Source organism: Acomys russatus, chromosome 20 (genome assembly GCF_903995435.1).
Source record: "Acomys russatus chromosome 20, mAcoRus1.1, whole genome shotgun sequence".
Taxonomy (NCBI): Eukaryota; Metazoa; Chordata; class Mammalia; order Rodentia; family Muridae; genus Acomys; species Acomys russatus.
In genome coordinates this window covers 49053499-49066480 of record NC_067156.1, presented here as the reverse complement: position 1 = coordinate 49066480, position 12982 = coordinate 49053499, and the positions used below count along the sequence as shown (strand labels likewise).

General features: G+C 42.1%; 1 protein-coding gene across 6 annotated transcripts in view; it reads left to right on the top strand.

Moving 5' to 3' along the window:
- The window catches only part of Fbxo38 (F-box protein 38), a 44043-nt gene extending 32102 nt beyond the window's left edge, over positions 1-11941 (top strand). For 2 of the 6 annotated variants that reach the window (XM_051163406.1, XM_051163407.1), the window contains exons 14-22: positions 369-548; positions 2146-2883; positions 6123-6223; positions 6427-6529; positions 8417-8583; positions 9574-9719; positions 10261-10364; positions 10722-10835; positions 11109-11941. In XM_051163406.1, coding sequence (XP_051019363.1) covers positions 369-548; positions 2146-2883; positions 6123-6223; positions 6427-6529; positions 8417-8583; positions 9574-9719; positions 10261-10364; positions 10722-10835; positions 11109-11287 — 1832 coding nt within the window. In that variant the 3' untranslated portion in view covers positions 11288-11941. The remainder of the gene's footprint in view (positions 1-368; positions 549-2145; positions 2884-6122; positions 6224-6426; positions 6530-8416; positions 8584-9573; positions 9720-10260; positions 10365-10721; positions 10836-11108) is intronic. The other 4 variants (XM_051163412.1, XM_051163408.1, XM_051163411.1 and 1 more) reach the window with 4 other exon arrangements.
- Positions 11942-12982: the final 1041 nt, after the last annotated feature.

Sequence of the window (12982 nt, the reverse complement as noted above, 5' to 3'; positions counted from 1 at the left end):
CTTGGCTGTCCTGGACTCGCTTTGTAGACCAGGCTGGCCTCAAACTCAGAGCGATCTGCCTGTCTCAGCCTCCCAAGTGATGGGATCACAGGCACACACCACCACGGCCGGCTGGGACAGATGTTCTAAGCTGCCTCTAGAAATGTATGCTATCAGTTGTCATTCTAGTCATACTTGATATTGTCATACTGGCTTTAGCTTGTTAAAATGCTTTCACAGAACCTCACCAGGTATTTGTTTGACTAACGTAGGCCACAGACGCTGCCCTGCTGAAAGCATCTCGCTGAGCACACATCTCTGAAGCAGTACTTCATGTGAGGGTTTTTCTCGAGCAAAAAGTATTCTTAGCCTTGTGCTTGTTGTTCTAGGACCTAGTGGTCTGCAGCGTGTGGTGAAACCAACCCCAATTAATGTTCACGATTCAGAGAGCGATGATGAGGAAGACAGTCTAGAACTCCAAGAGGTCTGGATTCCTAAGAATGGTGCCCGGCGTTATTCAGAACGGGAAGAAAAAAATGGAGAGTCGGTACAGTCCAGGGAAATGGCAGGTGAGAGGACGCCTGACATTGGCTTGTTGGTGGGAGGCATCACTGCTTCTCTTGGTCTTGTAATGTGTCTATACTGCAGCTTACAGTGCAGTTGACACATTATGACGAATGGTAAGAAGCAAGAAGGCAAAAGTCTAATGAGTGTGGTGTGGGCGGAACTGCCATGAGTGAGTAGGACAGCAAGATGTGGGAGGGCAGTGAGTGTGAGGACTCTTCCCATGGGGCGTTAGGTAGCTGTGGCGTCAGGCTGTCAGTGGTCAGCAAGAGGCCGTGGTTTATGAGAGGGAAGGGAGTATCCAGTGGAGAAATAAGGAAGCCCCTCTCCGCTGGTACTCCATCCAGTCGTAGTCTAACTGTGGCAGCTGCTGCAGACTATTGGGCTCCCTTTCTATCTGAGGGCTTTGGTGGCGCTGGGGTTTTGGACCCAGGCCTTTAGCATGCTGGGCAAGCACTCTGCCACTGAGCTGTGTCTCCAGCTCCCTAAGATGCATTGTTAATAATCCCTGGCTTCCCGTTAGTCCCGGGCAGCAGCATATTCTGCTTGCCTTACTAAGAGACTAGTTCTTCTCTCTTAATTCCCGGGTTTCCCTTACCTTTCTTGTCCTCTCAGTTCTCAGAATCAGGCACTCACTGCCGTTGGCAAAGGGTACTTCTTTTAGATTGTCTTTTTAGTTTGTCTAAACTGTCTGCTCATTTGTTCTTTATTCCTTAATGAGCTTGACAGCTCAGTACACAGCTAACACTGTACCTGAATTATATGTAATCTTCATTTACTATCCACTGACGGATTATTCAGCTTTTTATTCTCTCCTTTTAAATTCAAATAATATACTATGGTTGAAAAGAAGCTTCATGGAAACTTAAAATTTAGGGGAAAACATGACCAGCTGACTAACCTATAATTTTTTTGTGGAAAATTCAGTTTCTATATGGGGCTGCTAAAGTTTTTGCCAGCCCAGAAACCTACCTCATTTGTTTACTCCATTCTGTATTCATTGAGTCCCACTGTGCTAGGGGCTTTGTAGGTGCTGCGAAGGATCACAGGCTGTATTACGTCATGGTGTGTCTGTCCTTACAGAGCCTTTAGTCCAGTTAAAGTCTGCTAGAAAACATGAATCACACTGTTGCAGGCATTACTATAGTGGCTTTAGGGTGGGGCACACCAAGGCCTTGCACAGAGCTCCAGACCCTTGGGTGGTGAGGCGGGGCTCTGTTGAGGGAACTCTTGGGGCTGGGTGCAGAGTGCAGTTAGAGGGGCCTTAGCCGGCCAGCTGGAGAGACGAACCAGGGAAGCACTAGAGCCGGTGCAGAGCTCTGCAGCAGTGAAGGGTCCAGTTAGGGCACCAGGACACATTGTCTCCTGTCCAGATGGTCCAGAATTTTGTGGCGCACGCCTTTAATCCCAGCACTCGGGAGGCAGAGGCAGGCAGGTCTCTGTGAGTTCGAGGCCAGCCTGGTCTACAAAGCAAGTCCAGGATAGCCAGGACTACACAGAGAAACCCTGTCTCGAAAAAAGTAAAACAAACAAAGAAACAAAAACCCCAGAGTTTGTACTGAAATCTTGTCTTTTCACGGGCCTGTCTTCTTTTTCTGAAAGCAGTAAGTGGAAAAGGCAAGACTCCACTTCGAAAGAGGTACAACTCCCATCAGCCGGGCCCGTCGAAGCAGTTTCCGCTGGAGGAGAGCAGCTGTGAGAAGGGCTGCCAGGTCACCAGTGAGCAGATCAAAGCCGACATGAAAGCAGCTAGGGACATCCCTGAAAAAAAAAAGAACAAGGATGCCTATCCCAGCTGCAGCAGCGCAGCTGCCAGCACTGTGGGAAACTCCAGTTCACCCAGCACTGCTTCTCAGAGCCCTGACTTTGTAAGGACGGTGACCAGCGGCCGCTCTTCCGAGCCTAGCCCTACAGAAGCGGATGAGTCCAGGCAGTGTGTCTGTTCCCCGAGTGGGTCAGAGGACTCTGAGGCCATGGAGGAGGGAGATGCAGAGAGCTCTGTCTGCCCCAGATGCTGCTGTCGCAGGTCCCAGGAGTCTCAAAGGAGAACTAGCAGGTGTTCTGATGAGGACCGTCCCTCAACCAGCCGAGCCTGTGTTGTGAATGGCCCGGATGGTACGAGATCCGCCTTTTCCTTTAGGATTCTGCCACAAGGGGGGTCTTCAGGCCCAGCACATGATGAGAGGACTAATGGGAGTGGCTGTGGGGCTACAGGTGAGGACAGGAGGGGGAGCTCCCAGCCTGAGAGTTGTGACGTGCAGTCTAATGAAGACTACCCTCGGAGGCCCCTAACCAGGGCCAGGAGCAGACTGTCCCATGTACCGCTGATATCTGAGTCAGGTATGGCAATGCTCCCAGGACTAGGAATTGCAGGGCAGGGCTGGAGAAAGCCTGAGCTTGTTTCATGAGCTTTCTTATAAAAAGCTAATTTTTGGTAAATTATACCCTATTTGGGAGTTCTGTGGATCATAGAAACTTTTAAATAGTTTTTAAAAAGTGTTTTGGTGGAAGGGGGTGTAAAACACATTCAGTCCAGAAAACTCAGAATCATTTTACCTTTAAGAAAAGTTAAACTGTGTATATTTGCCCTGAATACAATTCTGATGCCTAAGTCCTCATAGAAGAATGCTGCTCCCCCCTTCACCTAGGGTGCCTTGGGGAAGACCTTAAGGGAAGGTAGGAGCATGAGCTAGCTGGGCTGGCGAAGTTTCCTATGTGTTCCTGGTTCTGCTTTGGTGGGTTAGTGATAGTTTTGCTGTGTTTGTTTTTCTGAAATCTGTTTTGCTCCCAGCTAGGTTTGGCAGGAGACAAGCAGGTAAGTAATTAGTTTTCCTCAGATTATTTGGGTGATTGTATGTACATACATGCATACATACATGCGTACATACATGCATACATACATGCATACATACATGCATACATACATGCGTTCACACACATGCATACATACATGCATACATACATGCGTTCACACACATGCTAGTTATAGTGTATATGCTGAAGTGAATACATCTCTTAATCTCAATTATATATCTGTTCTAAGGTGATCCCTCTTGTCTTTATTAAATTACTAATAAATATCAGGAGATATTAATGGATTTTAATTTTCTTTTAAGCATTTCAATTGTCAAGTTGTAAAGCCAGTCCCTCAACAGAGGCAGAACCTGTTTTTTCATGTACTGAGTAAGCTATATTCATGAGGTGTTAAATTCACAAAAGTAAGATTTCTTAAGTACAAGACTTAACTATGTGCAGATAGTTATAGTGATATAAATTCATATAAAACATAAGTTGTATTTGAAGATACATTGTGTTTTGTAAACTCCGCTCCTCTTATATAACAAAATTACTTTTTCCAGCATGAATTTTAAATGTTTTGTGATATTCTTTTTAAAAAATGTGTGGGAAAGTACATATGATTAGAGACAATATCATTTTGAAGTGTGCAGCTAGCTCAGCAGCATTAAGAATAGTTACATTTGCACTTGTCACCAACATTCAACTTGTTAATTGTCCTGAATCTGTGACGTCAGTGTACAGCCTCCTTTACTCTATGAAAGGCCAGTCCTCATAAGTCTTATCTTCTCATTTTATTAAATGCCTCTGTTTATTTCTAATGCAGTTATGCCAAGAGTTGGAAAACTTTACGTTGACTGATGAAAACACTATCTTTACAGCACTGAGTTCTATTTAAAAACTATTATATATTTCTAATTATTTGACATCTGTCTTGGTGATATTTTATAGTTGATTTTAGAAGTTTTTTTGATTTTTTTGTTTTTTAACATGAACCATTTATATTAACTGCTGTGCTTTGAGGATCTTACATTTTGCCTTGGGTTTTTCATATCCCTTTTGGCTGTTTTATTCTCATCTGTCACATGACTTTTTCATAGGTTAAGTAATTCACTGGAATAAAAACAAGAAAAAATCTCAGTTTAGACTTTCCACTATTTTCCTCATTTTTTTTTCCTGTTTGTGAGATAGCTTTTATTCGTGCATAAATTAGTTTCCATTATTTTTAAATCATCATGCAAATATCCAACTCTAATAAGTTTTCTTGGAAGAAAAGTAATCAATACTTTCTAAAAGTATTGATTTTGGTGTTTTCTAGGTCTCTTGGGAAGAACGGATTATTTTAAAGCGAACATTTTTTTGTGTCAAAGCTATTCCTTTTAACAGTATTAAAGAGAGAAATATACCTAATAAGTAATAAATTTAGTTGTTTTAGGGAAATTTCTAATCAGTTCAGAAAGAGCATTTGAGTTGTTTAATTTTTGTTTTGCTTTGTTTTTTAACTTAGGGCTTTGTGGCATATAAATGCTATGTTATAAGTTGATAACATTATTTTGTGTGGTTTTCTGTTTTTGAAGTGAATGCTTGTAAGGTTTCTTTGTTAACCTTCATTTTATTCATGAAACAAGTAGCACAGAACACCCAATGTGGTGAAATAACAGCATGGTTACAGTCGTTCTCAGAGTTGCTGGGCTCTGTGCTTGGCTCTGAGGCTGGGTTGAGCTGTATTCAGTTGGTGTGCCCACTGCTGTTATATTGTTATGTATCAAAGATAAGGATGAGACTTTCGGTAGCTTAATAGATTAAATAGATTATGTGGGTTTAAGTTTATATATAAATTTAGAACTTGTTTTTAAATAAAATCCTACTTGTACTGAAAAATATAAGCCTAGTCATCTAGTGACTAGAGCCATTTTGAGTGGGTGTGACCCTTGAAACCTATTTAACACCTTGGTAAGCTATTTTACCTTCCCATGATTAGTTTCCTCATATATTTAGTGAGGAGGATTTTTAAAAACCTATACTAGGGTGCTGTTATAAGAATTAAATGAGCTAATACAAGTAAAACCCTTAGAGCGGTGCAGGACACATGGAGGCGTCTAATAAATATTCCCTCAGTCCATGTACCTTCTTCAGTGTTGAAGGCCAAGGAGTTCAGTCAGTGTTTATTTTAATTCATGATGGCTAACACTGAAAGAAAAGTTGTTGCCTTTAAGGAATTTTTAGTTTAAATGTGGAGACAGGGATGTGGGGAAAGACAGAACAGTAACAGTAGGTGGAGTTTCAAATACATTTGTCAGAACAAATGATGGTTGTCTAGGACCAAGATGGGTCGTTTTCACACCCTGAAGGCACAAAGATGCTCTGAGCAGCAGGCGCTAGAATGACTAACAGCCTCAGTCATAGGCAATGGGAGATCCCTGAGGTCTGCAAAGTGGACTAATTCTGAGAGGAGGTGCAGTTGGGGCATTTACCTCCAGTGTCAGGACTGGAATTACTCACTAAGCAGCAGCCATTGAGAAGTTTGGTTGTAGGGAAGCCATGAGTTTAATTCACTGAAAGTATCTACAGTAGGTTGCGTCTCAGGCCAGGAACATGAGTGCTTAAGGTAGGAGGGGTGATTGTGACCTGGAGCAGTCTTTTAGCTATACCACCTAACTGTTTCAACAGCCAAGCTGAGATGTGGGTGTTCTGATGGAGTTTTCATTGTGTAGTCACATAATGTTCTGTGGGAGGAGACAAAGGAGGATAAAACTTGGATTTTTTTTTTTCCCCTTTTATAGAAGTTGCCAAAACAAAGCCATGCCATGCAATGAAACGGAAGCGCACTGCAGACAAATCCACCAGCACCAGCGACCCTGTGATTGAGGATGACCATGTACAGGTAGAGAGGGAAGCTCACCCTTCTCGGTCCAGCCCAGTCCATCACAGAAACCCAAGTTTCCGTGTTTATGTACTTCCCATATTCTAAAGAGAACCTTTGGTTATTGGCTTCTAGGTTGTCCCAGTGAAAAACAAAACCCTTAAACAAATCAAAGCACTGGGAAGATGCACTGGCTTCTAACTTTCAAACTCTTACTGTTACAGGTTCTTGTATTAAAATCTAAAAATCTTGTTGGAGTTACAATGACCAATTGTGGAATCACAGATCTAGTGCTGAAAGACTGCCCCAAGATGATGTTCATCCATGGTACGTATGCAGGGCCGTATTACATAAGAACTGCATGAGGCCCTTCTAGAATTAAGGCCAAACCAGTTGATGCAGGCTGAAACCCCAGCTACCCAGGAGACTGAGGCTGGAGGATTGCAAATATAAGGCCAACCTGTGCAATTCAGTAAGACCTAATTACAAAATAAAAAGTTAAGAAGAATTAATATGAGTTCTCTCTCTCTGTGTGTGTGTGTGTGTGTGTGTGTGTGTGTGTGTGTGTGTGTGTGGTGTATATCCACCTATGCATAAATGTACATACACAATGCAGTATAGGGTATGACTGCTAAAAGACACCTCCTACAACTAGGCATGACTTACATCTGTAATCTTAAGAAGCCTGAAGCAGGACTGCTGTGAATCTAGTGCCAGCCTGGGCTGGAGAGCAAGATTGTCTTCAAGGAAACATCCAGCCAATACCACTTTCTCTAATAATAGTATTGCAGGAATATTGTTAAAGTGATTTATTTACATTTTTCATTTCCTGTGGTACTGGTGATAAGCAAAGAAATTCTATTAAAACGCACCTTTTAAGCATGTCATAAAACTAGGAGAATAGAAAAGGATAGATAAAATCCCCTCTTCTGAATTCTGTAAGATGTCAGACTCTGTTCATGCTGCAAAAATTTGAATTTGTTTATTTTATTTCAACCAACAAGGTTTTCGCCGTAGGATATCTAATCAAGTCACCACCTCTTTTTGGAGTTGAAACAGAAAGGTCTGAAGGCATATGTCAGGGTTGTCCTTCCTAACTTACTCAGGGCGCCACCCTCTACCTCTGGGCATCTAAAGCAACCTCCAGGTGCTCAGGGCTCTGTCATCCTCAGAGCAGTGGAGCACTTGTTAGAGCCTGTCCCTGTCCTGACACACAGGATCTTAGATAAGTGCTTCAATCTCTAGACAACAGCTAAGTTGATGGCAAATGGGATGCTGAAATGAGATTAGATCTAGCCTTAACTATGTCTGGTTTTACAGCACAGAGCCATAAGGTCCATATCACCATCTGGTTTTCTCTACTTTATTTCTAATTCCTCCTTTCCTGACAAGGCAGAGGAGACAGTGCGCCTGAAGACAGGATGCTGGCAATGTTCAGACTTGGGAATTAGCTCCAGGATAGAGTGTTCTGGGAGATGGTAATGTTTGTGTTGAGGATCTTGTAGAAGATGCCTTTATGAAAAGTTTAAAAAGTCAGGCGTCAGCTTTGTGGCTTTATAATTGCATCCATTTGATGCTCTCTGAAGTTGAACTAGGCGACTTAAAACAAGGAAAGAGGAAGGCTAGGGTGTTCTTGGTAATGGAGTGTAGTGCGGTCTGTGTGGTGAGTCGCAGGTACGTCTCTCTCTGACTTCACGTTTGCTGTGTTGAGCGTGTTTTAGATAACCTTCTCAGTACATCTCTCCACAGCACTGCAATACCTAGCCGAAGACTTTAGAATCCACATAGCTCTGGGCCCTTTCTCAAGATTCTGTTTCTATATTTGTGACAGGAATTAAACTTAATTAGCTTAATTAACTCTGTTCAATTCCTATCATTAATGTTTGTGAATTATTCCATGTATGACCTTTAACTATATTGTCATGTCACGTTCCATAAACTTCATTATTAAATGTTTTGGGGGCAGTTTCTATTTGGGCAGATCAACTTCTAGGACTTAATATCTTTAGCAAGCAACATCAGAAGGAAGAGGGGCCTTGGTATCGCTTTAGACACCTGGCTGCTTCTGACCTGAGTCATGTCATTAGACCTTAACTGCTGTGTATGGCCAGCATAGTACCTGTTTACAAGCACGGTGTTGTCCAGAGATGCTTCCAGAATATGATTTGCACTCTTATATACATTATTTATAGAGCTTATTGTTTTGTTTTATAGCTACCAGATGCAGGGTACTGAAACATTTAAAGGTAGAAAATGCACCAATTGTAAACCGATTTGACTATGCACAGTGCAAGAAACTAAATATGGATCAGGTACTAGACCAAATACTGAAGATGCCGCCAGAGAGGAACCGCATCATCTACCTGCGCCCGATGCAGCAGGTAACAAGCATTGCTCGTTTATGATAAAATACACATCGTGCTAGGATTTGCTTATTTAGCCCATTTTGTTCAACCCTCAATAATGATTCTTTAAAATCTTGGAATTTTATAACCAAGCCAAATTGTCTTGCCAGTATTGCTTGTTAATGCTTTTCCACTAGGTCTTTAGGGATGCTTGGCAGTTACACAGGACTCATTGAGCAGGCCAGAAGCTGCCTGCTGACAAGACCGACACTCAGATCGCAGCCTCTTGGTTCAGATTCTGCTTTGACATAGAGCAAGTTCTTTTGTCTGTTGATTTCTCCTCTGTAACATTAGAATCATATTATACCTACATGCTGTTTTAACTAATAAAGACCATATACTAGGACACTTGCTGGTGCCCACTAAGCAATAGCATGATAACTATAATTATTATCAAAAGTTAGGTGCATCGTCAAAAGGAAATGTTAAAACAACTCTTGGATTCTGAGATTGAGGCCCCAAAATAAGTTCTTAATCTCAAAGCTGGCTGCATACTTACAAACAGGCGAGGCTTTATTCTTTCCTTAGGATGTTCTCCTTTCCATAAAGGTGCTACACGCACGCTCCACTAAAAGTAGGGTGGAACTCAAAACTAGAGATGGGGAAGGGCATTCGTGAGATGCACTGTCACGTGGTCTACAAGGAGGCAAGAAACATGGGAGCAGCATGCATGTTCTCAGCTCTGCAATACAGCCTGCAGTGAAACCTGAGGAGGACAGACAATGTGGAACTGGTGGAGGTGACTTACCGGAATCAGCTTCTCTGACTTAACAGCTCCTTACAGAGCAGTGGGGCTGAGTCTGCTGTGCAGAGAATTTGATAAGTCTTATTCCAAACATGGCAAGCTTACTCTAGGACAGAGTAATTAGTTTGATTTCCAAATCAGCCAGGGGTTTCAAAACTGTCTAGGAGACAGATGTCTCAGACTTGATCCTGGTCCAGAGACCTTTTTCTGCTCTTCCCCAGGTAGACACACTAACTCTGGAGCAGAAGCTCTTCAGTGGCCCCTACCCCTACCACATCTGCGTCATCCACGAGTTCAGTAACCCGCCCAACGTGCGGAACAAGGTGCGCATTCGCAACTGGATGGACACCATAGCCAACATCAATCAGTGAGTGACGCTGAGGCCATCATGTCTCCTCCTGGGTGTCCCGAGGGGCAGATCCTAATTCCTTCTTTTAAATGATAGTAATTGAGCTGATGAGAGAAAATTTCAAACTTAAAAGCGTGAGTGTATTTATGTAGCGTTTTACTCAAACTTAGAGAAAACATTGCAAGAAACTGCACGCATGCTTTACATTATTTCTCCAGTCCTGGAGGGTGGAAACCAGGCTAACGACAGTCTTAGGACTGATGCTCCACTCTTCAGAAGAGTTTTGTTTTTTTAATTTTACTAATTACCCTCAATATACAACTCATTTGTCAGTATCTTCCCTTTTCCTTTCCTTAATATGATTTGAAAGGTAATAAAGAAGTGTAGCTTAGACCTGACTAGACTTCTTCTCTAGCTGGGGTGACTGGAGGCTGCCAGAGAGTCCTCGTGCTGCCTGAGATGGTTGGTAGAACCTAAGCTTGAGCGTCAGACAGTGGCTTTCTACCCAGCATTCCTTTTCAGTCCTATGTATGCTTGATGTTTTTCCTGTTGCCTTCAGAGAGCTCATTAAATATGAATTCTTCCTGGAAGCCACACGAACAGAAGAAGATTTAAAGAAGTACCCTAAGTACCCCTGGGGGAGAGAAATCTACACTTTAGAGGGTAAGAAGTTATGTAGATTAGAGAGCTAAATTGTAAGCTGTGAGCTAGATGGGAGGGTGTGCCCAAGGGGAGAAATGGAGGGTCTTTGAAGTCATCACACTATTGCGAGGTTTGTGTCCCTGCAAGAGACAGAAACTGGATACATATTGGGGTGGGGGGTGGGGGCTTGTCTGTCTTTACTATCCCAGCATAGTCAATCTACTGGCATACAGAAGGTAGATAGAACATGAAGGGTGGCGATGGTTAGAAGTGACGTTGAAGGCAGTCTCTGTATCCAGCTCTAAGTGCCTCCGTCTCCTTGGTGGCTATCAGCAGTCCCATACTAATGGGACTTTTTCAACTGTCTGCTTATTTCAGGTGTTGTGGATGGAGCTCCATATTCCATGATTTCCGACTTCCCTTGGCTAAGGTCGCTGCGGGCAGCTGAGCCCAACAGCTTCGCCAGATATGATTTTGAAGATGATGAAGAGAGTAATTATGACTTGATTTGACTTATATTCTCTAGATTGAGTCAACCTTACTATGTTAAATAGTTAATATTTTGTTTGCAAATTAGGGACAATGCAGGGTTTGGTTTGATTTTCTTTACTATCTTAATATGTCCTGAAAAAGTCCCGGCTCTGAAATGGTGCCACAGATGCGCAGTGGATCTCATACAATTTAGAACTCGGCTTCTTGAGATAGGTTCTCATATAGCCCAAGCCTGCCTCGAATAAGTATCTCTCTTCACTTTCTCATTTTCAGCTACCATCTATGCTCCTCGAAGGAAAGGACAGTTGTCTGCAGACATTTGTATGGAAACAATAGGAGAGGAGATCTCAGAGATGCGTCAGATGAAGAGGGGCGTGTTTCAGCGAGTAGTGGCTATTTTTATCCACTACTGTGATGTCAATGGAGAGCCAGTTGAAGACGACTACATTTAAATAGAACTTTCCTGGCTTTTCTGGCCCAAAGCGGCCAGTAGTCTACATGGGAACCTTGGGCTTGGAATTGGGAGGCCCTGGCTCAGTTTGTTATATAGGAAATATATACAGAACACGGAAATTGTATACAAAGATTTATATATAGAAGAAATATACAAAGATACTTCCAAAAGTAACATCTTTATATCCTATGTTTATACATCTTAATTTAAAGAAGTCATTTGAATGAAGGCAAATAATTTGAGCGTTGATTTGTTCACTTTTCCTAAGTTCTTAGCGTCATGTGACTGAGCCCATTTACTCTGCTACTGCCCATTGTACCTTCAGTCTGTGCCTTTTCCTTCTCCAGCAGAGCTGTCTGAGTCAACCTGCTAAAGAGTGTTGTATCTTGTGTGTTTGTGTTACCATAATGCCAACTAAACTCATAGTCAGGGAAAACTATGTTTCTGTACTAAGATGTAGTTCTTTTTTTCTTAGTGTTTATATTTGGCATATTCATTTAAACGAAAAGATTCACAAACTTAAAAAAAAAAAAAAAAAAGAATTTGAAGGGCAAATAGGAAGTTTCCAGAGCATTTCTAGTTATTTATTTCTGCATTCAATTGTGTATATGCTTTATCTTGAACATAAAATAAACATTTAGTAAAAACTTTATTCTTGCCATGGACTTGAAACCATATTTTTACAGTAGGAAATTCTACATAGAAAAGCAATGTGTAGTAATGTCTAGCTCAGCGCCTGTGTCCACATTCTGGTCCACTTTAAAAGTGTGGCTCTAAGTGTGCAGCACACACAGCCATGGCAGAATGCTGTGAAAACAAATCACAGACTGTTTCAGAGGAGCTTCTCTAGGCATCAGTGATGGTGCTATTTTCAGGATTTGTATAGCTTCCCTTCCTTGAGATTAATTGAGGCCAAGAAAGTAAAAATCAGTCATTCATGGTCAGGACTTGGTGTTTACCGGCCAGGGCAAGATTCTGTGTTCCGGATCCCAACTGTATTGACTCGCTAATGACAGAAAAGTGAGAGTATCTGTGAGTTCCCTAACACTGAATTCTTGAATGATAGGTACCTGTGTCCAAAGTCTTTACTTCAAGTCTCTTAAAATAGAAATTTTTTGAAATCGTATAATGAGATAGTCCATCTTGTCATTGCATTGTTTTTTGACTCTTCATTAGATCACTGTTCTGGCTATAACCTCTCAGTAAGAGGCAGAAAAATATGCAGACTCAGCAAGACTCAACCTGTCCCTGGTTTCTCCCTGTAACCCTGGCAAGGAACTCATCCAAACAATGCTTGCACCAGCCACCAGAGGCCACTGCTCTTTAACTTTACTTGGTTTACCTACCTTACCACAAACTCACTAAATACAGCAGGGGCGCTAAGGTCCTTTGTAAAAATGCCAAAGGCAGACAGGCCAAACGACAAGACGGGAAGCCACCCACTCTCATAGGCACTTAGTAAATGTATATGGCTAACTGGCTGGCAGTGACTGCCTTATAGGAAGGCCAGCAAACTGTTTGGGCTAGGTAGTAAATAATTTGTGCTCAGTGGGCCACAGACATTTTCCACTGTGTGAAAGCCACAAACAGCACAAACACATAACCATGGCTATATTACGACAAAACTTTATTTATAGACAGAAATTTGAATGTCACATAATATTCACATCACAAAATATTACTCTTGAATTTC